The sequence below is a fragment of the Pseudopodoces humilis genome, chromosome 6 (genome assembly GCF_049639895.1).
Source record: "Pseudopodoces humilis isolate 2021_Gansu_Grassland_sample_001 chromosome 6, ASM4963989v1, whole genome shotgun sequence".
Lineage (NCBI taxonomy): Eukaryota > Metazoa > Chordata > Aves > Passeriformes > Paridae > Pseudopodoces > Pseudopodoces humilis.
In genome coordinates, this window is record NC_142205.1 from 60669765 (window position 1) to 60696051 (window position 26287).

Sequence of the window (26287 nt, forward strand, 5' to 3'; positions counted from 1 at the left end):
CCCCATCTCCTGCCCAGGAGCCACGGCAGGCCCAGCCCAGCCCCTGCCCCTGCCCAGGCCACATGTTCACAGGTTGATTCCACTTTTCAATGGTCAAAACTACTGTCAATTTCAGAAATGGCCAGTTATTGGTCAGGAGAAAAAACTCCCATCAGCCTCCAGCAGCCTTAATTTCCGTAGGTGTTTTTCACTTTTTTTCTTAAATGCCAATCTATCACAGGCTGACAGTGTCAAAGTCCTCGCTGAAGTCCATATAGACAACATCCACAGCTTTTCCTGCATCCACCAGGTGGGTCACCTGGTCATAAAAGGAGATCAGGTTGGTCCAACACAACCTACCCCTCCTAAACCCATGCTGGCTGGATCTGATGCCCTGGCCATCTTGTACATCCTGCATGATGACACTCAGTATAAACTGCTCTATTACCTCACCAGGTACTGAGGTCAGGCTAACTGGCCTATAATTACCAGGGTCCTCCTTCCTACCCTTTTTGTGAATGGGCATCACATTCCAGTCATCTGGAACCTCACCAGTGAGCCAGGACTGTTAGTAAATGATGGAGAGCGGCTTCACAAGCTCATCTGCCATCTCCCTCATCACCCTGGGATGGATCCCATCTGGTCCCATAGATTTATGAATATCCAAGTGTCTCAGCAGTTCTCTGACTGCCTCCTCCTGGATAATAGGGGGGCCATTCTGCTCTCTGACACCATCTACCAACCCAGCAGGACAGTTGGCCTGAGGACAAGCCATCTTCCCACTAAAGACTGAGGCAAAGAAGGCATTGAGCACTTCCACCTTCTCCTCATCTGTGGTTACCAAGTTCCCTCTCTCATCCAATGAGGAACAAAGGCTGGTCTTACCCTTCCTTTTACCATTAATATATTTGTAAAAGTATTTTTTATTACCCTTTACAAAAGTTGCCAATTTAAGTTCAAATTGATCTTAGGCCTTCCTAATTTTTTCCTACATGCCCTAGCAGCCCCCTTAAATATTTCCTGAGGGACCTGACCCTCCCTCCAAAGATGATACATCCTCTTTTTATTTTTAAGTTCCTCCAAAACCTCGTTGCCCATCCAGGCAGGACACTTGCCTCATTGACTCATCTTTCAGCACACAGGGAACACTGTGTTCCTGTGCCCTCAAGACCTCTGTTTTGAAGCATGCCCATCCTTCCTGAGCTCCTTTGTTTTTAAGGGCTGCTTCCCAAGGAACTCTCCAAATAAATCTCCTGAACAGGCCAAAGTCAGCCCTCCAGAAGTCCAATGTAGAAGTCTTATTGGCGTTCCTCTTGATTTCACCAAATACCAAGAACGCTATAATTTCATCATCGCTGTGCCCCAAGCGGCCTCCTCATGGGATGCAGCTTTGCAGCAGTTGTTTTTCCAGGCATTTAGGTTTCTGCAGGCTTCCAAAGTAGTCTAGTGAAAGGTCATATTTCAGTTGTTACTACCTTGAGCTGGCACACCCTGTGAATTCATGTTGACATCTAGAGTGAAGTCTTTGCACACCTCTCCTGATGGTGGGAAAATCTCAGAGGGGCTCATCCTTGTCTCTGCCATACTCATAAGGTGCTGAATTTAAATCAAATTGGAGGCATGCCAAGGGTATATGTGCCTAACTAGCAGGGATTCACTTTCAAAATAATCAACCTCTTTCTCTATGCCAAAAATAAAACAGTAGGAACAGCAACAGGCAACTATAGCAGTGACATACTTGTATTACCTGTTAAAGGAATTGTGGGGGGTTGGCGTGTTTACATTCTAATAAATTCATTTTTTTAAATTAGTGGTTTTGTAATGTGAAAATCTACAACAGATGTGACATAACATCAAGTTGAAGTAAAAACATTACTTAGGCCCTGAGGCACTCAGTATTTCTCATTTCAGAGGGAAACCAAAGTGAATCTCAAATTACAGGTAAGTTTGGGAAACATTTTGGGAGAATCACGTGTTGCGTAAGTGAGGTTTAAAAGAATGCAGCAAATGCTTTAGTGTTAGAAAATAGTAGGAGTTGAGATAGCTAAGATAGGCTTTCTCATGTTTTGCAATTGTTTCTCAGCAAACCTGCTTATCTGTAGTAGCTTAATTTGGTGAGACAGAAACATAATTTAGTTTTTCCCCCTTCCATATTGAATACAGGCTTGTGAACCTACTGTTTGTTTAGCAAAGGGAAACTAGTGGCTTTTCTATGGATTATTCTTCATATCTGTGACATTGTCTTGCTGATTTTTGTCTATCTTGCTTATGGAAGCTAAAAACTAGGCCCTGCTTCACATTTTCCATGTGTAGTAGCCAATTACAGCACACATAATCTTAATAAAGGAGTGTCATAAAATATGTTTAGTCTGGACCTTCATGGGTAGGTGATGGAGAGTCCAAGCTTCAGAAGGCTGCTGCCAACTGGACTGTTCAGGCTGTGATTTTTTCAACTACTGTTTTCTATCTATGTATCTACAAAAAAAGAGATGATGAAATTTGTCTGTGTCCTAAGTGCTTTAAGCTTTTAGCAACTATTTATTAATTACATGAAGACTTTTGGGAGATGACTAATTACATTTCTGCATCTTGTAGAATCTGATCTCTTCCTGCTTTAAGCAGCTTCATCTTTCAGTCTTGAGAGCACTGTCCAGCGGAACGGTTGAAATTTAGAACAAATATTTTCACGCTAATGGTTAACACATTAACCTCATGTTAAAATATTTTCTTCATCTTCCCCACTTCTGCTTAGGCTCACATTGTGTTCCACAACACCTCCTAACATTTAAGATGAACTGTAGATACTGAAGATTACTGAGTTGTTTCCACTTGGATAAATGGGAACTTTGCCATTGGTTCTTCTGGAAATAGGATCAGGACCTGGACAGATGCATGTAATGTCTTGCAAGACAACTAATACTCTTCTGCCTGAACAAATAGGACTCTGAGCACTTTTAAGTTTGTCCTCTAGCTCTCTGTGACATGCCTGCTACTACTTTTTCAGCTGCTCAGTACACTATAATGATCTTCCCATTCATTTTCTGGAAAGAAAACTACCGGATTGATCAAAAGACTCACAGTCACGGGTGCTAAATTACACCTGAGTATAAAGAAAAATGCATTAAATCTACAGGAGTACGCAATGAATTCATAACGAGCTGGTGCTGTCACCATAATAAACAAATGCAATTACAGAGGTGACCAGAGCTTTTTATTTAGGCCTACAGGCACAATAAACGTTGCTGTGATTTTAATTCAAGTCCTACTTAAGCTTTGCTTAAATGGTCATCACAGAAGTTAAAAAACCTGAAGTTTAAGATTTTATCAAGGTCTTAGATTCCTGGAGTACAACACATAACTCATGGGTATTAGTGGTTACGTGTTAGAACTGTCCCTCTCTCAAATCAGAACTTCCTTTAACCAGAGACAGGATTTTCAAAGGAAACATACAGCAATGAAGAAAAATGGAGCCAGTATAATTTTGTCCCAGACCTGTTCTTCAATGAAGTCAGAATACATGTTCATTTTCTGTTCCATCCTGTTCCTGCCATTTACCTTAATAAAACCAAAATTATGCACTTTGAAAGCAAGCTCTGAGGGCCTATCCCAAACAGAGCGCCTGCATTTACCTGTACTGAAAAAGCAGAGGAAACGCAACACATCACATCCTATCCAGCCTGTGCTGCCACAGATTGACGTGTTTGTCTGCTCCAGCCTGAATGCACCAGATTACTTCAAAGCAGCTTAAACTTGCCTGTTTTGACCCCTGGGAGGCCAGGCACTGCAGGGCTAATTCCTGGACCCAATTTCCAGACAAGCTGACAGCATAAGCATTTTCAGTGGTCTGAAGAGAAGCACAAAAGAAAAGCAAAAATAATGTCCACCGAGTAGTGACTTTGCTAAATTACAGCAGGTACGTTGAGCATCTGCTGCAGGCACTGCTGTGACCCTCACTTCGGATGTGCCATAGGAACTTGTTAGCTTTGGAGTATTGATCTAGCAAGGATCAGTGCAAGGGCACTTCAATGAGAAAATGAGTAATTCTTTACCCTGATTATGATGATTAATTCTGTTATGTCAGCAGCCTTTGGCACAGCCAGTGACAGCAGCAAATTTCAGAGGAGAAAAACCTAATTGAAGAGCTAAGAACATTAAAGACAGGTTTTGTGTGGTTAAGTAATATTAATAAATGACACACAAGCAGTGGTAATTTTGCATATATGCAGAAACACATGTATTTTCCTCAGTTCTGTAGAGGACTTGGTACTGATAAGTGTTTTGCATTTGAAACACCAACCAAGATTTAAAAACTGACAGTGCTGTTGGAAATGACCAGCCACAGATGAACTCAATGTGGAAGTTTTTGGAACACATGAAGCTGAAATTCTCTTACATGTGCCAATTTCAGAAATTAATCGGAGTTGAATTGGCAGGTGTCCCACTTCCATCACTTCATGTCTGGTTACGCAAAAGACGGATCAAGACATCTCTCAGGTACTTCATTTAAGATAGGCCTTTGCGTATGATACTGGATGTTTCAATGTTTGAAGGGGATTTGGCTTTCAGACAGTGCCTTCACTTGTTTCATCTCCAGTTCCAAAGGCATGCACTCACCAGCTGTGCCCCCTTCTCCTACAGAGCTGCTCCCTCAGCTGCCATTACCAAGTTGTGCTCTTAAGCAGTTTGTTTTTGTCCTAGATGGATCTCTCTGGAGCTCTCATCTTTCACATATTTGGTATGAGATGCATTTAGGAGGGAAGTATCAAGACCAGGTTTTCCAATCCTGTTTTGCTACGAAATGTTCATTTGGCAATCCTAACATCATTAAAAATTACTCTCAATAGGGTATGCTCTGCCAACAACACATGACCTTTAGCTGTTACGAAAAAGTAGGGAAACACCACAAAAGCAGGTAATGATATAATCAGTTCAGGTATTTGACAGATAACAAAAAGGGCTCTCTTGCATTAAAGCATGGCACTTAGAAAGCTGAAGCAACACTCTCGGTGGTTGCCCTTGTATCATGACCTGTCTGCTGTAAAACATTCCCCTACATAGAGAAAATAAATGCCATCACTTAGATCTGTAGATGGGCAATTAACTTGTTTACTTTCAAACTAGAACCACTGCAAACACTTCTGCAGGTGTCACAGCTCAGAAGTGCTGATCAATTGCCTTGTACTGGCAGGCTTGCACAGAACAGTATTTGAACCCAGCATTTTGAACCCCCCATGTTTTCTCACCTTCTCAGCTCATATATGGCGTTGCCTCCTATCTAGTATTTTTTTTTCTTATCATATGCAAGGAAAAGAGAAGGCTAGGTACAGATGAAACCAGTCTCCCTTTCATCTAATGGGAAATTGCCTTACAGATTTTTGTGGCAGAGAGGATACTAACATTTTATTTCCATAAAAGTTTTGATTATCTGGAGTGCTCATATAATGACTATATATAGCCCAAGCAATTAATAGCTAATAAGAAAAACACCAAAAAGATGATATGCAAATACAGAGGGAACTACATTGATCTGCCATACTGACATAAACAAGGAAGTAATTTCAGTGTCAATTTACACTTTGTATACAACCTGCTTTCCAACTATTCAAGGGAGATCAATATTTATGACAGTTCATTAGAGAATACAGTTGACTTTTATTGTGCAGACCAAAGAAAATGCAGTCACCAACCCACCACTGCATTAATGTATGAAATCAGTTAACAAAATTATTGTAAAAAATAACTTAATTTCTGATGGGCAAATGGAAGCAAGTTCTACAGCTGTCCCACATTCCTGTGTTGATAGGAGAAAATGGCATTGAACCATTATACCCAAGGACAAAACTATTCTGTTGTTTAGGGGAATAAAATTACCCTGATTTTCTCCCCCATTCCCAAACCCAACATCAGTTCATCTACAGGAAAAATGTCCATCGAACTTACTGCAGAAGTCCCACACTCTTTATTCTCTAACTGTGATGTGTAAGTACCTGATAGAGCTATCCTACTGGCATGTACACAATTCAGTGAAGCATTGCTTGACTCCTTCAAAATGTTTTTAGTTTACCAGCATACTAAGCTTAATCGTCTGATTCCTCATAATGTGCATACCCACTAGCATAGGTCCTTCCTAAATTCAAATTGCTGAATACATCTGTGGCCTCAGAATCTGAATCCTTCCCTCGCTCATCATTGTCATCTTCATCATCATCTTCTGCTTCATACTCATATTCATCCTCACGGTCGCCTGCATCCCCAGTCTTGCTGGAGGAAAGGTTTTTCCAGTAGGCATCATAACCAGAAGCTCCATCTGCATCTTCTCCTCCAGTCTGTCGGCCAAACTTCAAAGAGCGTGCTGCAGGCAAAGAAAAATCATGTTCCCACCAATCCAACATTTCATTTCTATCTTTTTTTCACTGCTTGAGGATTAGTTTAAATGGCAATTATTTCTCATTTCTTTCACAACTAAAATCTCAAACTAAACAAAAACTTTCACTTTCTTAGAATCAATTAATGGTTAAGAATGAGACTGCTCAATTCCAGAACTCAGAAACACAAAGTTTTTCTCAAAACAAATGAAGCAAAACTGTGTATAACAATTGAACATAAAAGACTTAATTCAGTGCTCCTAGGCAGAAATTAGTCACTAATGGCGCTTGTATGGCTTGTTAGCTAGAGAAACTGGCTTACTTGACATGCTCAGATCCTTTGTCTGCTGAGTTTCATGGCCACATTTAGGGCAAGGAGGCTTTTTCCCTTTTTCCTGCTTGAAAACTTTACTTCGCACATGATCGTCGCAAAAACAAGCCTGTGTGTTGAAGGGAGAATACAAAGGCCAAATAAATGTTTTAATCCTAGAAGCACATTCCTCAGCAAGAAGCAAACAAAAATGTATCTAATAGCAGCAGGGTTTTCTGGCTGGGATTAAAATTTAATGAGGTCTCTCCTGCAGTGGACACAGGGTCTGTGCACAGAGGAACCACTCTGTATTCAATGTGGTTCCAGGGTTTCTGGGGAAGAGGCTGGATAAAAGTGCTGGTAAACAAGCAGAGAAAGTAACATACTCCAGGGCTGGATTGCAGCACTGTGCACAAGGAGCCTGGCAAACTCGGGTTTGTGTTGACAAGCTTAAATAAACATAATGAGATGTATCCCAGAACAAAACTATGCAGGGGCCTGAAGGCAAGAATTCGAGATGGGAAGTTCACATGCTGAGCACCAGGGTGCAGCTGCATACATGTAAAATACATGTAAAAAGGAACTATTTGGAATAAGCCATCAATGCCATGGGAGAGTACAGAGAAAACATGGAGGGTAAGAAGGGTAAGAGGAGACAATGAACCAGCACCTGGAGAAATCCAGGCAATGCTGATGATGAAGCAGGTGGAGCTTTTTATACAAAATTACTTCTGAGTGTTAAAACCATAAAACCAATGTCAACAAATCAGCCTGCTCACATGGAAGCCTGAATTAACTGTGGAGAGTATTCCTTTGGATGCAGCAATTTCTGGTCAGATAATCACTTAACTGTTTAAAAGAACAACTTTTCTAATTGTTGCAGTTCCACACTGGATCAAAGCATATTCCAAAGCTTTGGATTCTATTTATAACCAAGGATTTATTTTGTTGTCTTGGTTTTTTTTTAAGCCCCAACATGTTGCAGGCCCAACTTAAACTAAGAGGGCTGGGAAAAGATCACTTCACACAACAGTGTGGTTAACAGGCAAGCAAAGATAAATGACCTTCTGTCCCCCAAAGTCTGACCCCAGGCTACAGAAACTAATACAAAAGTTTGAATTTCCTTATAATCATGGAGAGGAAGACATGACAAGGCCTGACACCAGCCTTGGAGGCCAAGGACAACGAGCCTAAAATCAGCTCCTCACAACTGTCTTTACTCTTTACCTTACAACGCAGGCAGGAATGCTGTCCCAGCCTGTTACAGGAGACACCTGTTGGAGAAAAGCAGTATGACAAATTCATACTTGGAAAATTCGTACTTGGAAACTGCAGTCCTGTCATGTTTCTAAAACCTTGTAAAAGTATGCAATACCATAATTGAAACATTTATTTTTAATTCCCTGACACAACTGCACTCTGGCAATGTGAATCAGTCATTTTACCCAACAGTACCATTTTAACTAGATTTTTTTTAACTCTAAACCTCATTTTGACAAAAAAATGAAATTTCAAGAGCTGAAACATTTAACTATTTCTTGAGCTTCCAAACTTTTAAAACCTGTAGTTTCAGAACCAATTTGGTGTTCAGGTTTCATCTTGCTTTTCCTTTTCTCACAACATTCAAAAGAAGGAGAGCTATAGATGCAAGAACACTTTAAGCTTGCAAATTTCTAAAACTAGAAAAGTTGTTACATTCTGTATTTTCTGTCATATCCTCTGGATATGCCATGTATCCTCTGGATACTTGACTGCACAAACCTTCATAAGAGAGTCTGTGTTTAAGAACTGGAGCTGGCACACAAGCTGTAAAGAATCAGTGCACAAAATTTAACTTGTCTTGAGCTTCAAATTGTTTTTATTATTCCAGTAGAGGGAGTACAGTAAAGGGAAGCACTCAAGAATTGGCAGCAACACAAGGTTTGGTGAATAGCTACTCCTTGAGAAGCAGTAACATATACTTAACCAATTTCTGTGCAAGAACTCATTCTTTTCCTCCTTGTCTAACCCCTGTGATAGCAGTTTTTGAACCTGAGATAATAAATTTCATGAGTTCTCCACATGAGCAGGACAGATGCGGGATTTGGAGCTCTAACGTGGTTAGAGATAGAACTGGAAATGCTGATGCATATATATTCATCATTTTTTGAGTATCTGCACTTCAAAAAAACACTCTCTGATAGTGATGGAAAGTAGCAGTACCTTTCCCACTGCTAAAATAGATTTAATACTACAGTTGCATGACCACATTTGAAGTTCATGTATTCTGTAAAAGTACAGGTTTTATAATCTTGGTACCTCACTGACAAAAAACTTGTCTCCACAAAGTCTGCTTTGTGCCACAAAATACCAAATGCAGTGAAAACCCTCAAAAAAACTCTTTCTATTCAGGGTGTGATATCACATCCGTGAATTGAGAGCTCCCAACAATCACTAAAAAAACATTCTTGCAGAACAGCTGTTGCTGCCTCTGTATCGCCACGCAGGAAGAAATTCTGGCAGAACACATCAAGGGAAGATAAGCAAGGCTTAAAAAATAGCTGTCTAGGAACAAAAGTAAGGGAGATGACAAGGCGATAAGAGATGTCTAAAGACACCAATTAAAACATTGAAATCACAAATATTCTGGACCAGGAGAAATCAATTAGGTTAGGAAATTAGTCAGTTCAAAGGAAAACAGCATTATGATAAAGAGCACTTTGAATTTCTATAATAAGAATTGAAAATGTTATAATAGTCAAAATACATGCATACAAGATTTGGGAAGGACAAAAAAATGCTTGTCTTGTGATGAACCAAATCGTATTTCATGGTGGGTAGGCAAGAAATACTGCTAGAAAAATTTAGTTATTTCAAATATGCATAGCCTTGGCTTGTTTTGTTTTATTGTTGTTTTGTTTTTTTAACTTCCCTTGAAGATTCCCTGTTTCAGCCAGAGATGAGTAATGAGTGAGCAAAGTCGGGCATGGCTATCATGTCCTCTTACAAATACCAGTTTCAGTTTCGATCACACAATTAATCAAAGTTCAAAAAGAATTGTTCAGCCACCCGTTCTTTACTCCAAAAGAGTGAACATATATCAGCATTTGATACATTACTGACACACACTGGTCAGTGAGGAAATGAACACTGAAATCATGCTCTGGGACTATTTTTGTCACTTCCTTCTGTGTTCACCCTGTCTCACTGACTCAGATGATGACTGCTGAGTCACAGCCCTCCTCAGGACTTGAGCAGCTGCTAACCCTTCACCAGCACACAGGCCTTCCACAGCAACCTAGGAAAGTTTAGCCAGACTAAGTGGCATTGTTTAGGGCAGCTGTCTTCCAGGAGAAACAGGTATCTAGAACCAGCTCATCACTGGGTCAGAAGATTCCTTCTCACAGCTCCTTCTGCTGGCAGAGCTTTGTGGAGTGAAAAACCAGCATCAGCAGTTCCAGGTCAAAGCAGGACTGTTTTGCTGCAGTCCTGCCACTGCCCACACTTCAACTTTGGAGAAGGCTGGCTCCTGCAAGAGCAGCTTCCCATAGGAGGCCTGTAGCAGGCTGCCAGGAAAACAACTGCCATGTATGCTCTGCCATGGAGGAAGGCCCATGAAAGAGAAAAAAGTTCTAGTCTGGACAACTGGATACCAAAAGCCAGCCCATAGGAAACAGGCCCTTCCCTTCAGTGGTGGAAAATCTACTTGGGAAAGGTGATGGTGAGTATTCTGGATCACAGAGGAAGCAAGTAGAGAGTCTGCTTGTCTGTGGTGAAAGAGACTATGAATAACTAACTTACATTTAAATGTCTCTGCTTCCAGAACTTGGCAGCTGGCTTGATGTTCAAACTGATCATCTTCACAGAGGAAATCATGGCAAAAAGAGCAGGCAAATATTCTGCCTCCTGAAAGATTTATCAAGGCAAAATAATCAACAACGGGCACAGGCATCAAGTCCTGCTCTTCAAGCAATTTAGGCGGTAGTTTTGACTGAAGACCAGTTCTCCCTTCTGTCACAAATGCTTAATGTCCTAAATCAGGCACTGCCATCCATTTTTACACTGAAAATTACCTTCTATCCCACAATATAAGATAGCATAACTATAAAGCAAGTATTACTTCTAGTACTTCATTTTAATTTGACTGTAGCATTAACTATTTTTCTTAAATCAGATCACAATTTCATCCAGTCTACTCCGCTCAGCTCTGATACACACTTGAAATAAACACTTTAAAGGATTCCATAAATGGAGACCAGTAAGGTTTCCTAAGCAACTGTGAATCCAAATACCTGAACTAGTGCAGAAGAATGAAGCAAGAATGGCAGAAAACTGTGTTGGCAATTTGATGCAGTGCTTAATTATGTGACTAATTAATCTCATAGAACCATTATAATTTAGATTACATAATCATCCTTGAATTGAGCACTGTATGTTCTTGAGCAAGTAATTTACTTTCCCCACTCTATAATGACTAAGGAAGAATCCTTGCTTTGAACAAGCATACTGCAAGGACTAATCAGTGAAGACTAAAAAGCGTATGTTAAGAATATAGATGCACTAACTTAAGCAATGCAAGGAAAGTGTAACCTTTATTTTCTTATTTTTAAATATGAGCAACCTACCATGGTCCCAGACACTTCTTTCACACTCAATGCATTCTGCATCTGCCAGAGGGCACATACATGCATGGGTGCTGAGACACTTCCTCCCATGACACACCCAGGCTTCACAGAAATCACAGATTGCACCCTGTAATCACAGCAAGGTATCGTCTCAGAAGTTCTGCAATACCAACAGAAAGACTTATCCCATAATCCTCAGTGTATCACCTAGTATCCATTCTCTCAATGGGCTCACTTTGCTTGAGTGAGAATATTGAACCAAACCAGTGTTCCAACCAAGCTGCTCCACAATCCATGTTTGTTTGTTATTAATTTCTGCAGAATTAAGTATGATGCAAAATAATTTGGTTATCTACCTCAATCCTGGTTTTTCCATTTCTTATCACATATTTTGCACATGGAAAATTGAGTCCTCCAGTTGAAACCTGGGATCCATAAATTATAATAATGTTCAGGCAAAAATGAAATTTCAAAGACCTGAAAAATGCCTCTAGACTCTTACAGCTGAAATCACTCATTTGGATTTTATACTCTGCTATATTAGAGCACAAGCTCTCCAGAGAGCAAATGTCAAATAACTCATTAGAAGTAAGTTAGACTCTAACTTTTATTTTGATTAAATTGTAAGATCTCCACTTCAGCTATCCTTAACTGTAGCATTTAAGATGTCTTTTCAGATCATAGGCAACTGATTACTATATGCATTATATGCACAGAAAGCTAAGAAAACAATTATGAATCCAAACTTAACTGTTGATGCATTCACTCTTGCATCAGTGAATGCATGGGATGAGTTTAGAAATGCCAGCATGTAAAGGCTGGTTGTGTTACAGAGAACAGCGGACGACCAGCTGCAGGCAGCAACAGGACAGAGGTTTAGTCCATTTAATCCAGAGGCTGTGACAGGTCACACCTTGCTTTCTAGAATGCAGACAGTAACTTGTCCTTCTAAGAACAAAACTTCAAAGGCCTGAAGCTATGATAATCTCTAATTAAGAGCCCAAAATAGGGGGTTTGCTCACTAAAATTCCCCCCTAATGGAACAGATTCCTCTCTGTGATACTGATGATCTCTGCAGTACTAAAACAACAGCAACAAAAGTCTTCATGCTTCTCCAGAATAATCCTATATTTTAATGAAGGCTGGGAATTGTCTATGGGGCATGTAAGGGTCCAGTGCTATTCATGCATGTGCATAGGGCCTGCCACCAACACAGATCCGTTAGCATTCAGGACATGTCCTGGAATTTGCAGGAGCTGAATCTAAAAATGAAAAATTTGGGAGTTTCAGTATAAGGGAAAAATCAGTTTCTTACAGAAAAGCAAGGAAAAAACTAAACTTGGCATGGTATATACACTATCATTCCATAAATCTGTTTTATCATTTTTCTGGAAATATTTGCACAGAATATCATCATAGTACAAAAAAGGCTGCAATTTTGTATACATACCACCATAGCTAGTCCAGTACTGTACACACCAGCATGTTTTATAACACAGTCTGAAGACTTCATCATGCATTTGGTTTTTCCTGTTTAAAATAAAAAGGCGAGCAACCATAAGAAAACTGTGTAAAAATAAAATTTAAAAAACAATAGAATGCATTTTCCTTATGTAAGAACAGCACTTCAACTAAATGCCTGCATTTAACTGTAAATCTAGGTAAAAATAATGCAAACAAAGATGCTTGCATTATTGCTGCATTTGGCAACCCACCCTCACATCTCCCTTAAGTTAGTTTAATTATTGTCTGTTTTCAGTCAACCCTCTTGCCCCTGTACTGAGATAATAAGACAATGTGTTGGTCTTGCTCTATGTTTTGAGGCAGTGGCAAAAATTTCAAATGTCAAAACAAAGAACAAAACTAAGGTCAAAGTCCAGCAATGAAACTTTATGTTATGTTTAAAACCACTGCTAGTTCTGTCCCACCATAAAAGCAGCTGAGCTGGGTGAGCCAGTGAGAGGTGGAGGGGGCATAACTGGGTGTGGAGTACTGTAACAGAACTATCTTGGTCCCATACCTTACTGGTTCCTCTAAGAAAGATGCTCTTGGTTTACAGTCCCCAATGCTTGATTATGCACCAAACAGCTCTAATAGTTTTTGTTTGGAAAACCCTGAGTCTCTCAATATAGTACAGTTGACAGGAATGGTTTTCCTCTAGAAGCGTACTCCAGATTACTCCAGACACACAGAACTGAACCGTAAGACAGAAAGCATGTTTTCAGTACTTCAGTGCATTGTGACAGAAAGGAGACTTACAAAGGGTGACACACTGCCACTGCACACTAACAGCCTGGCTTCCAGAATTGCTCAGTATCTGCAGGTCACAACAAAGGCACTGAAAGCTGCATGTCAGCAGCTCTGAGAGTCAAACTCCAAAACAGTCAAATTGCTTAATGACAAATTGAAAATCTGCAATGTTGTGTTGAAACAGTGGAACAACAAAATTCACTTCAGTATGAAAGGAGTATCAACATCTCCTGCAAGCAAGCAGCTGTTTAAAAGCAAAGGATGTCTTAGCCTGATTCAGAGCAATTATGTCACGAGGAGTCCTTCCCTTCTAATTTCAAAGCATCAGCCCTCAAGCCCACATGAATAACAAGAGTTAAATATTACATTACAATCCCATGCAAGGTGAATAATATATTGTTGCTTTAATTGATATTGATCAGAAGTTATACAATCCCTAAAAATACAGTATTTATTGTGCCGTGCTAGCAGTCAGAGCATTTTTAATTTTGTTGCTGTTATGAAACAATGCTTCATGTAATCAACGTATGAAAACAGTCAGATTTCTCAAACCTGAAAGAAAGTGAGACTAATTTTTCCAAAGAAGACAAGCCACAATCCAGGCTTGCAAACCTTTGGGGGTTAGAGGCACATATACCAATCAAAGAAGATCACTTCTCAAGAAGGATATTCACAGCTGATTCAAAAGAGCCTGCTCCACATCACAGATGTACTTAAAAAAGCTACTGTAACACAAGTACTGAGAGTTTAACACCAGGAACAGGATTGAGGACAGTTTGTTTTCATTTATTATTTCTACTCACCACATTGTGCACAAATGGGCAATTTCTGAACAGAATTACAGAAGTAACAAAAAGCTCTATTCTTCTGTCGTCTAGGCACACGGAGGGGAAAAAACAAAAAGAAAGTGTTAAGCTTTAAAAAAAAGCATTAAAAATTACCTGTAAAATGTCTGAAACAAATACTAAGCTACTGGTTTTAGAAGGGGAATAAATCTTACCTTTGGCACTTATCACATTCCTAAAGAGAAGAAATAAAACATTGGTTATTATTTTTGTTCTAGGCAAAATATATAAAATTTACAGACCTCCTCAGGAAGTTACAGTTAGGATCCAAACCTTTTAATCCATATTCTGTCTTGTGCAAACATAACCTTAAATATAAAGGAATGACAGTAGGAAGAATGACATTCTGCATACTGCATTAAATGCAGTAAAGGTATTATCACTGAGTTTACATAATTGAAAATTAGGTATTTTACTACAGAATACTTTGGGTTGATTTACCATTGAAGCATTACAAGGATGTTTGGCCAAGTCTATGTTGTCTCGTGAAGCCCTTATCTGCTTCTCACGTTCCCGACGGTTCTCAGCTTTCTTACGAGCACCAGTCTTTTTTTTAGGCATGTTTCACTATCTGTGGGGGAAAAATAGGTATGGAATGAATGCACACAAAACGATGTATGTAAATACAAGGACACACATTACACATCCAGCACTAAACCTGGATCTTACAGTTTCTGCAGTAACTGCTTCATCTCCATTAATTTGCTTGTGTGAAATTTCCTTTTGAAATGTAGGATAAGGGGACAATCCTCAAGGAAGAGCCATGTGACGAACCATAAAGAATCTTGTGATCTGGAAGACTTTGCTGTCCTGAACTTTGTGTTTAACTATCTTTGAAGTACTTTGCCTTAAAAAAAAAAATTAAACCATTACTGTCTGTAAGTTTATTTGTGATGGACCTCTGGTTTTGGTTTGCCTTGCCTGTTTAATAAGCATCTGTATGGACAGTTGCAGCATCAACAGGCAACAGTCAATTCTAGCAGCTTCAGCTTGGAAGAAAAATTAGTATCTTCATTCAAAAGGTCTTATAAACCAAAGAATCCTAACTTCCCTGAACACAGAAATATAGTCTTGACCAGATACTAAAATTTGCTTTTGATAGCACACATAAATCAGTTTTCTTACCCTGCAGTATTTTGCACAATGTTTAAATCGTATTAGTGTCGTATTTTGTAGTCAAAATTGTATGGCTGTGCTGCCTGCTGGCAACTGTCATTATTCTAGAGTATGACATTTCTGACACTGAGAGTACAATATCAGGTTCCACACTAATTTTCAAACCTTTCAAATGCTGTTTTAACAGTAGAATCTAATGGTTAGTATTTAAACCTTCACTTCTTCACATCCCCTCATAATGGAAAGCACAAAATGACAAACTGTTTTCATGAAAAGCACTGCCCCAGCGCCTCCTGAGGACACAGAGTACAAGAAATTTTAGATGGCAGTTCTCAGAAAGTTGCACTGAGCTAAGTAACAACAGAACTGCAATGTCAGGTCCCTTTAGAAAAGCTGTTGACCGAATCCATGCTTTCAAACAGCATCCAATAATAACAAGAGCCTATAGATCAATATTCTTATCACTCTTTCCCTCTGAATTTTCATTTGTTTGTTGTCTTTGTCATGGGCTCAAATTTTTAAAGAAATTTACCATCTTTGCAATTTTTGGACTAGAACTTAACCATGTTGTGATTCCAGAAATTACAACAGCATAAACCCTGTCTACCTTTCAAATGAGACTATCACCTCTTTTGAAACCCCTAATTAGTATTCAAATGCCTCTGCAGAGTGCTCTACCTCCACTTTTGGCACACTCACTTTCAGGAAGGAAAGATACAGTAGATTCTGTGTGCAGCCCACACCCCTGAGGGATGTGTGGGACAGAAAAGTACAACTGGAGGACCTAAAATAAGAGGTCCATGCCTGATTCCTCCCTCAGCCCCAGAGGGTACAATTATGCTGCCCTACAGAGCACTGGAGCTCCTGCATAGGGAACACTCTTCAGGAGGGTTGTTTCTCCATTTAAAGTTTCCTACTCAGGAGTGAAATGCTGTGCCTGGGCCACAGCAGCAGCTGCGGGAGTGAGTGTAGCTCTCCAGCTTAATGGCTCATGCTGTGGCACAAAGAAGCAGATCTCAGGTATCAGGAGGCTGTGCAGGAATGAGGTGAACACTTCAAAGGAAAACCCCTAAAACATGTTACGCGGGTATTGGGTCACCAGCACTGTGTTCCATTCTGTAAATGTTCAGCTCCTGTTGCATTATTTGCTAAGGCAACCATGGGCAAAGACCACAGTTTTCCCACCACAGCTCCAAAGACTCCGGTGGATTTTAACTGGGGGTTGTGCATTAATAGTGCTCGGCATCTAAATTCTGCTAAAGCCACGACTACTTGTCCTTAGTGAGGACCCAAAGACACACCCTGACTGCACCAGCAGGTTCCTGGATCTTCTGTGCTGAGCAGGACAGTGCCCTGCCTCATTATCTGGTGGTACACTGCCCACCCTGCTGTCACAGACGTGGCCAACAGCTGGAACAAGCTATTTACTGGGGGGCAGGGAACTGTGGGGCTACCCTTGTCAGGCCACAGATACCAACACCCAGAAGAGGCTTTCCGTACTTCAAGATTTCTTGTGCTTGACCATTAAACAGCTTCCACCCTATGCGTATTCAAAATCTATTTCACCACTCATACAAAATTATAATTAAAAAAACTGCATTAACAGTACTTCGTATTTAAAAGGGTCATGAACTTATCGCCCTAATAATGCAAAAATTACTTTCTAGGCTTACTCCACGTTACTCCAAATCACCATGACTTACTCCATCTTTTGGAAGCGAAGTGGCTAAAAACTGCACTGTGGACCCGCAGCACCTGGTGGCTGCGGTGCTCTAAGTGCCCAGGTGTGAGGGGCTTTCCTCAGGAGCCCCTCTGACCCATTCCCTCCTCAGCATGGGCATCTCGTCCCGCCGGGAGCCGGACGAGACCCGCCCCGCGGCCGTGGGGTGAGGCGCCGACAGTAGGGCTGCTCTGAGCGTGTGCACGCACACTGCCGGGCTTCAGCTTTTAGCGCTTTCTCTCATCTTCAGTATTTGGGCCCCCCAAACCGTGCCGCATCACGCTGCCAACCTGGGTCGCCGTGCTCCGCGTTTCCCGGCACCTGGCCACGGGGGCGCCGGACACCGCTTCGCTTGTTCGAGCACTTAAGCCGCAAGAGCCCGGAACCGAGACCCTCAGCGCCTCTAGCCCGGCCCCTTTGAGGCACCACCTTCAGCACTCCGGGCCCGCCCCTGACCCAGCCCCCGCCCCCATTCCCATTCCCGGCCCCGCTCCCGCTCCCACCTGTCTCGGGCGGCCGCGCGGAAGCCGGAAGCGGCGGTGCGCTGCGGTGCGCTGCCCGCCTGGCTCGCGCCGCCCGGCCGGAACGTTCCGAGCACAATGCTGCCCCTTTCCCCTCACGAGGTGCGGCGCGGGCATCAGGAAAGCGCTTTTCCATCTGTTTGCATGGATGTTGCTGCTCCGTGCATGGCCCAGCCTCAGATCTTGTTTGCTTGAGAGGCAATTGTACCTCAGCTCTCACTTGTCGAGAGACCGAGTTTTGGGTATAGTAATTGCAACGATCAGTTGTGATTGTAATGGGCCCCTGAAAAGTTATCTCTGAAATCTTTCATCTGTGGCTTGAGCTATTTTTAAAGTGACGTATTGATTAATCTAAATGGTAGGAATACAATGTAGCTTAAAAAGGGAAATTATATCCATGCTATAAAAAACCCCTGCAAGCAGCTCTGTCTTAACTGAGGTTGTGCGAGTTACTGTCACAGATGGATATTGCCTAGAAAACCCTTTGTGAAAATAGTTAGAAGATGTATTGTATAGATATTTAATGGAAGATAAGTGCATGGATCACATTCCAGTGTATTTTGTGGTCTTTCACCTAGGAAGGATTTGATACATATTTCATGTAAGTAAGATCTAGTATAGTGAAATCAGAAAGTACTTTGAACTTGACTAGCATAAGAGATCTGATAGCCAGGATGCCTTGGCAGGACCAAACAGAGCTTTGAAGATTGCAAGGAGATTGAATCAAGTCTGGCGACAGGAAGAAGATTGAATCAATGTTGAAATATGCATGTATGTTTGTATGATGTTTAATTCAACCATTGTAGTAAAAAATTACTAGCTTCCCTAGAATGGTATGTAAGCTTATGTAACCCAGTAAAATTGGCTTCTGATCGCTGAGTCAGTTGTCCCCTTCCCTCTTCATCACCGATAATCTAGGGCATTGCTTTGTGTGCTTTGATCATCGATTTGCTGAAGTGAGATGTTTATGTTGCTTCACATTGTATTTGGTCATGTAATTCTTCCTAAAAGTTGGCTGCTGGTTATGAAATGTGATTTTCACTTAATGAGAGAGATTTTCATGGGCCATCATTGCCTTTCCAGGAAGACACTCCTAACTTTTGTAAGGCCACTGTTGGTTCTCCTACAACAATTTGTTTGCATGTCATGTTTTTCCTTCAAGATGTGATCTTCACAGCACATTAGTGGGATGCACAGAAAACAGCATTATTGTTATAGCAACAAAAAAATCATGGTGGTCACTAAACTGGACACTTCTTCATGAGAAAGTGTGTGGAGAAGTAGTTTTTAATTATTGTTGGTAGCCCTGGCCACACACTGTTTAAATAAAAACCTAATTAGAAAATACCATCTTTTCTGAGATGTTAGAGGTGTTTTTGTGTAAGTCTCACTTTTCTTAATGAATGTCATTAATCACCAATATTCTTGTATTCTGCTTGTGACCACTGTAGTCTGTTTTAAGCAGCCATGAATGCAAGAACACAATGAGAATAAATGTTATTGCATTGGAAAAAAATACAAACAGAATGTTTTAATCTATTTTGTAATCATTATCCTGGTCAGCTAATCTGCTCTCATGAATGAATGGAGCTCTTGAAGAAAGAACTATTATACATGCACAGATGTGACTGGGTATTTTTACATAAATTCATGAATGAAAAAGGAGAAATCTAGAAAACCCCAAGGAGGTATGTAGACACTAAGCTTTTTATCTTTGTTTATTTTACACTGTCACACAGTATCTGCCCCAAATATGTTCCAGAAACCACCCTCTAGATGGCAGGAGTTTGTCACTTCAGTCATGAACAGTAAAACAGTAAAACATCTTATTTTCAGAACCAATAGAGTGGCCTATGGCTGTAATAGAAGTGAATTTAAAATTTAAAAAAATAAATAAATACACGAGAATAGCCAATTTAGAGCTTACAGAATTTCCATTAGCAGTACTGGACTAGTCTCTGGAGAATTGTTGCAGATTTGTTTCAAAGAAAATGAGCCTCATTTTTAGAAGTGTTTTCAGTTACCTTTGTGCAAGAAGCAGTGGAAGGACAGTGAGTGTGTCTCTGAATGGTTATCATTTCTATTACCTTACAGAGGATCAGAACTGTCACATCTTTGCTTAATGCCTACTGTCTGGCTGGCCAAGATAAGAGGTGAGGGGTGGTACCCTACACTGCCTGAAAAAGGTATTTGTCTAGACAAGTACTTTCAAGACAGTACATGTGACTGTCTTAACCCTACGCTGAGCTACCTGCAGAGGACACTGGAGAGAAAAGTGAAAGCCACTTCTGTAAGCTAAATGATGCAATGAGAGGAGAGCTGTTGGACTTCCCACGCTAAAGGCACAGCCCTGCAGCATCATGTGCTGGTTTTCTCTTCTGTTCTGCTCTGCTGTGTCATCATGCATTTCATAAAGTCAGTTTTAACTATACAAAGGGCCAGAAGGTGCTAATAAATCAGACTCTCTCAAAAATAAATGGATGTCTGGGATACAGAAAAATGAAATTTTGAGCAATATCTTTCCACCTTGATCTCTTTATTGTTCACCTTTCAGAGTCATGTGGCAAAGCAGAGCAATGGCACTCTAAGTTACATACTGATTGCTAGTCAGATACATATTTTTAAGGCAGTAAATTCACATTTCAAATGCGAATAATTCAGAAAAGGGTGTTATGAACAGTTGTCTGAGGGAAGGTGGGCTTGCTTTTTCCAGTGGCAAAGCTGAGTAGTGCCATTGCAGCACTGTGTATGACCTCACATGGACATTGACCATCTTCAGGGTTGTTCCGCTCACTTCTTCCTCTGCTCATCTCATAAAAATTCTTTGCTGTGAGAGCATGTTTCAGGAATGGACATTTATTTTTTCCTTAACTTACTCATGTAATAATAAAGGATTCAGGTCTTCTCACTTCTACTACTGAAAATTATGGAGAAAGGAAAATCAGGAAATTAGGTGTGTGCACAGCCTCTATCAGAATGGCAATATTCTGGGGCAGATAAGACCTTCATATGCAGTGGCACTGGATACTATGCTGGATGACAATGAAATATTTTTACTGCCTTTTGCTGTGATATTTCAGTCCCTTTAAAGATACAAGAAAGCATAGTATCTCTCAACTTGAAATAAATACTGACCTGAGTTGTTATAATTCACTTCTAATTGAATGAAATGAAATTTCTTTTTCTGTGAATAATATGCTTGTTCTGATCTAATTAAGCCTCTATTACCTACCTGCCTATTACCATAATTATCTTCATTACTGCAATGTTTCCTTGCAGCATTCAATATGTTTACCTCCCTGGGGATTGTATTGTAAAATAGGTGCAGCATATACCTTTCTAAATGACCTTTGAAACAGCATACATCAAATTTAATTTGCTTTTAAATCCTGGCCTTGCAGCAATTGACCTTAAAAGTCATGTCAATATTTGTTTGATGCAAGATAATTTTGTCTGAAGACATTTATACTTGCTGGTTTAACTACATAAAGAAATGGGAAACAAAGAAAATAACTTGAGGCAAAAATCTTTACTGATGCCTACTGAATCAGACGTTGTAAAGATTTTGCGTGTGTGTGTTTTCTTTTCTCCCTGCCTCATGCTTGCATGCTTTAATCTTAGTCCTGGAAAGTCATTCCCCAAGAAATTTCTAGATGGTTATTTTATCTGGTCAATGTTTGTGGAAAGTATCAAGAGGGAAAAGAAGATCAGAGATAAAACAAAAAGAGAAATTTTGCTGTTAAGTGATTAGAGTCTTGATTCGGGGAGCTCACTTTGTTGTCAACTTCTTTATTAAAATCTATTAATATTTCCTATGATATTCAAGTTGCATTATTTCACATTTCTTCCATGACTTCAACAAAATACTGAACAGCATTTTTATCATGGTATCTTCCTGGCTTTTTTATTTTATTTTTTTTGAGATTAAAGACATGCAGTAAAGCTAATACTAGGATTTTTGTGCACAATTAATGTGCCATAATATGTTAATTACCATATATTAATTAAGATTGCTGAGGTGAGGGGATAGTGCAAGACTAATCAGTTACTCATTTTGTAACATAAGGGGGAGGATATAGTTTTTTCTTATGGAGAAAGAACTTGTCTGGTGGCAAGTTATTAGTATTGTTCTTCCATTATGAGATTTCAATATCATAAATTACCTTGTTTCTCTTCCCTCTGATCCCATCAAAAGGCTGGCACATAGTGATATATTTGCTGCATATCTGGGAGGCTTTGTTTTTGAAGAGGAGGGAGATGCCTGATAAATGGCAGCACCTGTATGACAGAAATGAAAAAGGTAAAAAGAAAAAAAAAAAAATCAAGGTCAGACAGAGGATGACTGATGACAAGAATTTCTCTGTTGGTGCTAGAGGCTTGTCAGGTGGATGTGGCAGAGGAGAATGAAAAATGTGAATGTTTTAATTGGTCACGGGATATGAGAGTAATTCACACTCTCATCAGGAAGACTGCGAAGTTGATCAGGAAACTGAGAAGCCAGTCCCATAGGAGGAGGCCTAAAGGATCTGCTATATCTGGAAAAATGAAAGGTTAGAATGGGAGAGTGGGGCTTTCATCCGCGTGCTGAGCTAGAGGGTGAGCAAAATGCCTATTCTCGCACAAGAGCAAATGGGAACGAAATTTTACAGCCTGGGGCCACATGGGGAGAGAGAGAACAACAGTGGGAGAATGTCAAGGTTCAGGGGACATAGTTTTATGATGTATGAAGAGAGCTGGCACAGTTTAACCTGGAGAAAGGAAGGCGGAGAAGATCTAATTGCTGTCTTTGAGGACCTAAAGAAAATTTATAGAGAAGACAGAGCCAGGCTCTTCTCAAGAGTACCCAGTGACAACATGACAGGCAACAGTCACAAACTGCAGCAAGAGGAATTACAACTGATATACAGAAAAAAATCCTTTGAAGCGAGAGTGGTTAAGCAATTGAAAACCTGTGCTGGAGCCCCAAGAATGGATATTCTTAAAATAACACGATGAATTAGATACAAGGGGACCTCTAGAGGTCACCAGTCCAAGTCTTCTGATAAAAGTTTCTACATCAAGTAAGGCTGGTCAAGGCCTTGTCTAGCTAAATCTTAAGTGTTGCCATGAATGGGGATTGCACAACTGCACTGGACACTCCTTTCCCAGGATTAGCAACCTTGCCTGCAAAGATCCTGAATAGGAGGATCCTACTGATTTCAAAGGCAGTTGGACTGTGTCACAGAGTATTTGGTAGAATATTTGTTTGCCATATTTTTCTGAAATATCAGAATAAAAAAATTCAACATTTCAGCTGTTCTGTGTTTTTTTTGTTATTGAGCTGTGTGACATGTTCCTCTTTGGTGTCATTTCTTATCTTGATAGCAATTTTTCTCTTTAATTATGGCTTTTCCTTGTTCAGTAGAATTCATTTGTAGAACTCTCTTATGCAGATATGAACTGAATGGTTTTTCTGTCTAATTAGAGCTCCATTTAGATGGCACTAATATCAGTGGCACTGAGCATTGGCTGAATTAAAAACTGAATTTATTCAGCTAATGAAAGCTGAAGGACAGATCATTTGTTTTATGGCATACAACATGGGTGGCTTAGCTGTTGATTCAGAGGACTGAAAGAGAAATTTTGTATCAAGTGTTCACTTCCCTGACATTGTAAGGAGCTCTCTCTTATCCTCTCTTCTACAAAATTAACAAGATTCCCTCTTATTTGCCCTCACCATATTTTTGAAAAGCACTGTGGATAAAGAACAGGAATGCACCCAGTGTAGCATAGCATCGTACAGCAATTCATCATATATTGAATTTCACAGTGTAGGTGATTTAATACCTGTATTATAAATAAGATGTTTGAATGCAGGTAATCAAGTGTCAAATCAGATGCTTATGGCACTATGAAAAATGACACTTGGAACCATTTCTAGGCATGGATATCAGTCCTCATTATTCTGATTGATTTAGAAAACCCATTTGTTTATGTTCCACTACTGTTAGTTGATATTCTGAAAATTGTTTCTATTCATTCTCATTTGTGTTTTATTAGATTTCATTCATAAAGTTGTAATAACAGTTCTATTGCTTCTCAAGTACCTGTACATTTAGACTTACTGAAATGTCAATATAAATAGTCATGTGCTCACCATGTTCAGTGAACTCCTCATTTATATTTATTGTGGAGTGCTATTTTCCCTCTGCTCCCAGCCCCGGGAAGTCACCTGAGTAGCTGCAGTCCACCGGGGGTGGGAGGGGGTTTTAGCAAGGACAGAGATAAAAGACGAGGAGGCTCTGTCTTCCGGGACATCATCCCTGTTTTACTCTTGGAACTTTCCTGGGAAAAGAAAGAGCAAGAATCTCTCTCCCGGGGACTTTTGAACAGAGGGAAAGGGGCAGGGGAAGCCAGGTTACACCAATGGGGAGAAACCACGGGGAGGAGTGAGGGGGAAGGAACTAACACATCACAGATCCAGAGGGAGAGCAACAAGGTGTTATCTTAACATGGTGCAATACAGCAGTGGAGTAATGAATCTGTAGCCCTATTCTGAGCTAGAGCTTATCCACTGGTGATGTGTTGTGAAACACAATTCCACTTTTGTAATAGGTGTTTGAAGCATAGTACTGTTTAAAAGCTGGGAAAAAGCCTTTTTGATGAAGTATGAGGGGGAATTGAAGAGTTTGCTCCAATTATTTCATTGCATTTACATATTATTGCAAACACTAGTGAAAACTGCAACACTGTCTTACCTAAAGACGAGACAAAAGCAAGCAGTTTCTGAAAACAGCATTCTGGGCTATAAGCTGGTTTCTTTTTTCATTTTTACTAGGTTATATCTCTTTTTGACAGTATAGAGTTCTGCAGTCTCTGCATTGAATATGTGTCTGATGGGCCACTGGAAGTATCAAGGTGTTTGAGGAGTAGCTTGTTTTACTATGTTTCTTGGTGGTGTCATGTCTCTGGGCAAACTGTTGCCATCTGCAGCTAGGATGCAGATGCAAATATTTGTCTGCAAAGGCCTTGAGGCTATGAATTTGCAGTTTGCATGATGATGGGTGAAGTTAGAAAGGAATAACTTTTGGTCACTGCCTGCCTTGGTCTGACCCACTCTGAGCTTGAAGACCTTCCAGACATCTTACAAAAACTAGTTGTGTAACAGATTTGGGCTGGAAGATGGATGGGATGCCCCTGGCAGCCAGTATATTTCGAGAGCATTTCATTTGTGTCATTACCCAGCTGAAGTAAAATGTTGCTTGCATATTTTTTTTTGCAAGTGGCTTCTTGGTGGAGTTTATTTGCATAGTGGTGTTTTTGTCACTGGTCAGTTAATTTTAAATCTAATTTATTTCAGAGACCTTAAATTAAATAAAAATGGGCTAAACCTTTTAAATGAGCTCACTGTTTTCCTATGTTAAATCCAGCTAAAACAGCCTAGAATGAACTGGATCACTGGCCTAGAAAGGAAAGACTTCACAGCCCATTACTGATCTCCTGAGCCATCTCATCCCATTTACTGTCATGTAATGTTTGTTTAATGTAAAATTTCCATATAAAGCCAAACAAAACAAAACAGAATGCAGAACAGCAGTGCTTTTCCATTCAGATATTGAAATGTGAAGGTAGCGAAAATGAGACTTCCTTTCATAAATGCAATAGTGACCTTAGGAGGACTCCCACCAGGGAAATGCCACAGTGGAGAGAAAAGGCTCAGCTCATAGGAGAAGGTGGATGAGCCTCTTTTGGCACCATGAGCTGGAGTCACTGTTTTCAGCTTCGAGGGAGAAGAGGCCCTTACGGAAATCTGCAAGGATTTCTAAAATCAGTGCTCTGGGCCAGGCTGTCACTGTGCATGTTACCAAGTATATCTGGGCAGGAGTGTGTCACTGTGTGACTGACTGAGAATTTCTGTGCATAAGGAAGCACATCATTCCATGAGTCACTGAGGATTTCTATGCATGGGTGACTGTTTCTCTGCTCAAATATGAATAAATAATATTCAAAGCCTCCAGTCATTCTAAAAAGGCTTAATCAAGGCTATCAAATAACTGGATTGTCAAAAAACATTCCTTGCTAAATTTTTATTCATGAGATTTCAGGGACTAAAGTAAATTCAGCATCCCAGCAGCTTCTCCTGGGTCATTTAAAGTTCCCAGAAAGATCAAAGGAAGAGCTCTAATTAAGATCTTTGAAAATGTGAAGCCCAAATGGGATCATTTGTGTGAAAGGTGGAAATCATGTGTTCAGAGTCCTGTGCACATATCCCCTCTTGTGGGGTGCCTTTTAGTTCAACACATGCCTCTGCAGTCACTGGTGGATCTGTCAAGTTTTACACAGTATCAGGTGTTGACTGCAGCATTCATCCATCAGTGAGTTGGGTATTGAAGGCAATGAGAAGAGAGCATGTAAAATGGGAAAGACAGCCTGAAAATAATTGCTGAAGGTGCTGGGAGAAGGCAAGGGAGAGAATTTCAGTGTTCCCTTGCTGAGCATAAGGTAAAGTTACATCTTTTCACAAGGATCTCCTGAGTCTGATACTTTGAGCACTTTTTGCCCCCACTGTCACCTTGGCCTCACCCTATCTCTGCCCCG

General features: G+C 40.3%; 1 protein-coding gene across 4 annotated transcripts; it reads right to left on the minus strand.

Moving 5' to 3' along the window:
* Window positions 1-5611: 5611 nt before the first annotated feature.
* NOAZFP (nucleolar atypical zinc finger) lies at window positions 5612-17720 on the minus strand. 4 transcript variants are annotated; one of them, XM_014254840.2, is made up of 11 exons: window positions 17480-17578; window positions 15023-15200; window positions 14795-14924; window positions 14509-14528; window positions 14312-14382; window positions 12709-12788; window positions 11259-11385; window positions 10435-10539; window positions 7882-7928; window positions 6667-6784; window positions 5612-6331 (listed from the first exon to the last, which is right to left on the minus strand). In XM_014254840.2, the coding sequence occupies exons 3-11, from the start codon at window positions 14912-14914 to the stop codon at window positions 6057-6059; spliced, it is 963 nt and encodes a 320-aa protein (XP_014110315.1). In that variant the 5' UTR covers window positions 14915-14924; window positions 15023-15200; window positions 17480-17578; the 3' UTR covers window positions 5612-6056. The 4 variants fall into 4 exon arrangements, with proteins under 4 accessions (XP_014110315.1, XP_005525624.1, XP_014110314.1 ...); XM_005525567.3 differs by lacking the exons at window positions 15023-15200; window positions 17480-17578 and adding an exon at window positions 17693-17720; XM_014254839.2 differs by lacking the exon at window positions 15023-15200 and having other exon boundaries at window positions 17480-17615.
* Window positions 17721-26287: the final 8567 nt, after the last annotated feature.

What these genes read in the sequence shown, in the direction of transcription:
- NOAZFP (XM_005525567.3), bottom strand. Translation starts at nt 14,914, where the DNA reads ATGCCTAAAAAAAAGACTGGTGCTCGTAAGAAAGCTGAGAACCGTCGG. An exon ending in GAATGTGATAAGTGCCAAAG is followed by an intron (nt 14,383 to 14,508) that starts GTAAGATTTATT and finishes CCGTGTGCCTAG; the next exon opens with ACGACAGAAGAATAGAGCTT. An exon ending in GCCCATTTGTGCACAATGTG is followed by an intron (nt 12,789 to 14,311) that starts GTGAGTAGAAAT and finishes TATTTTAAACAG; the next exon opens with GAAAAACCAAATGCATGATG.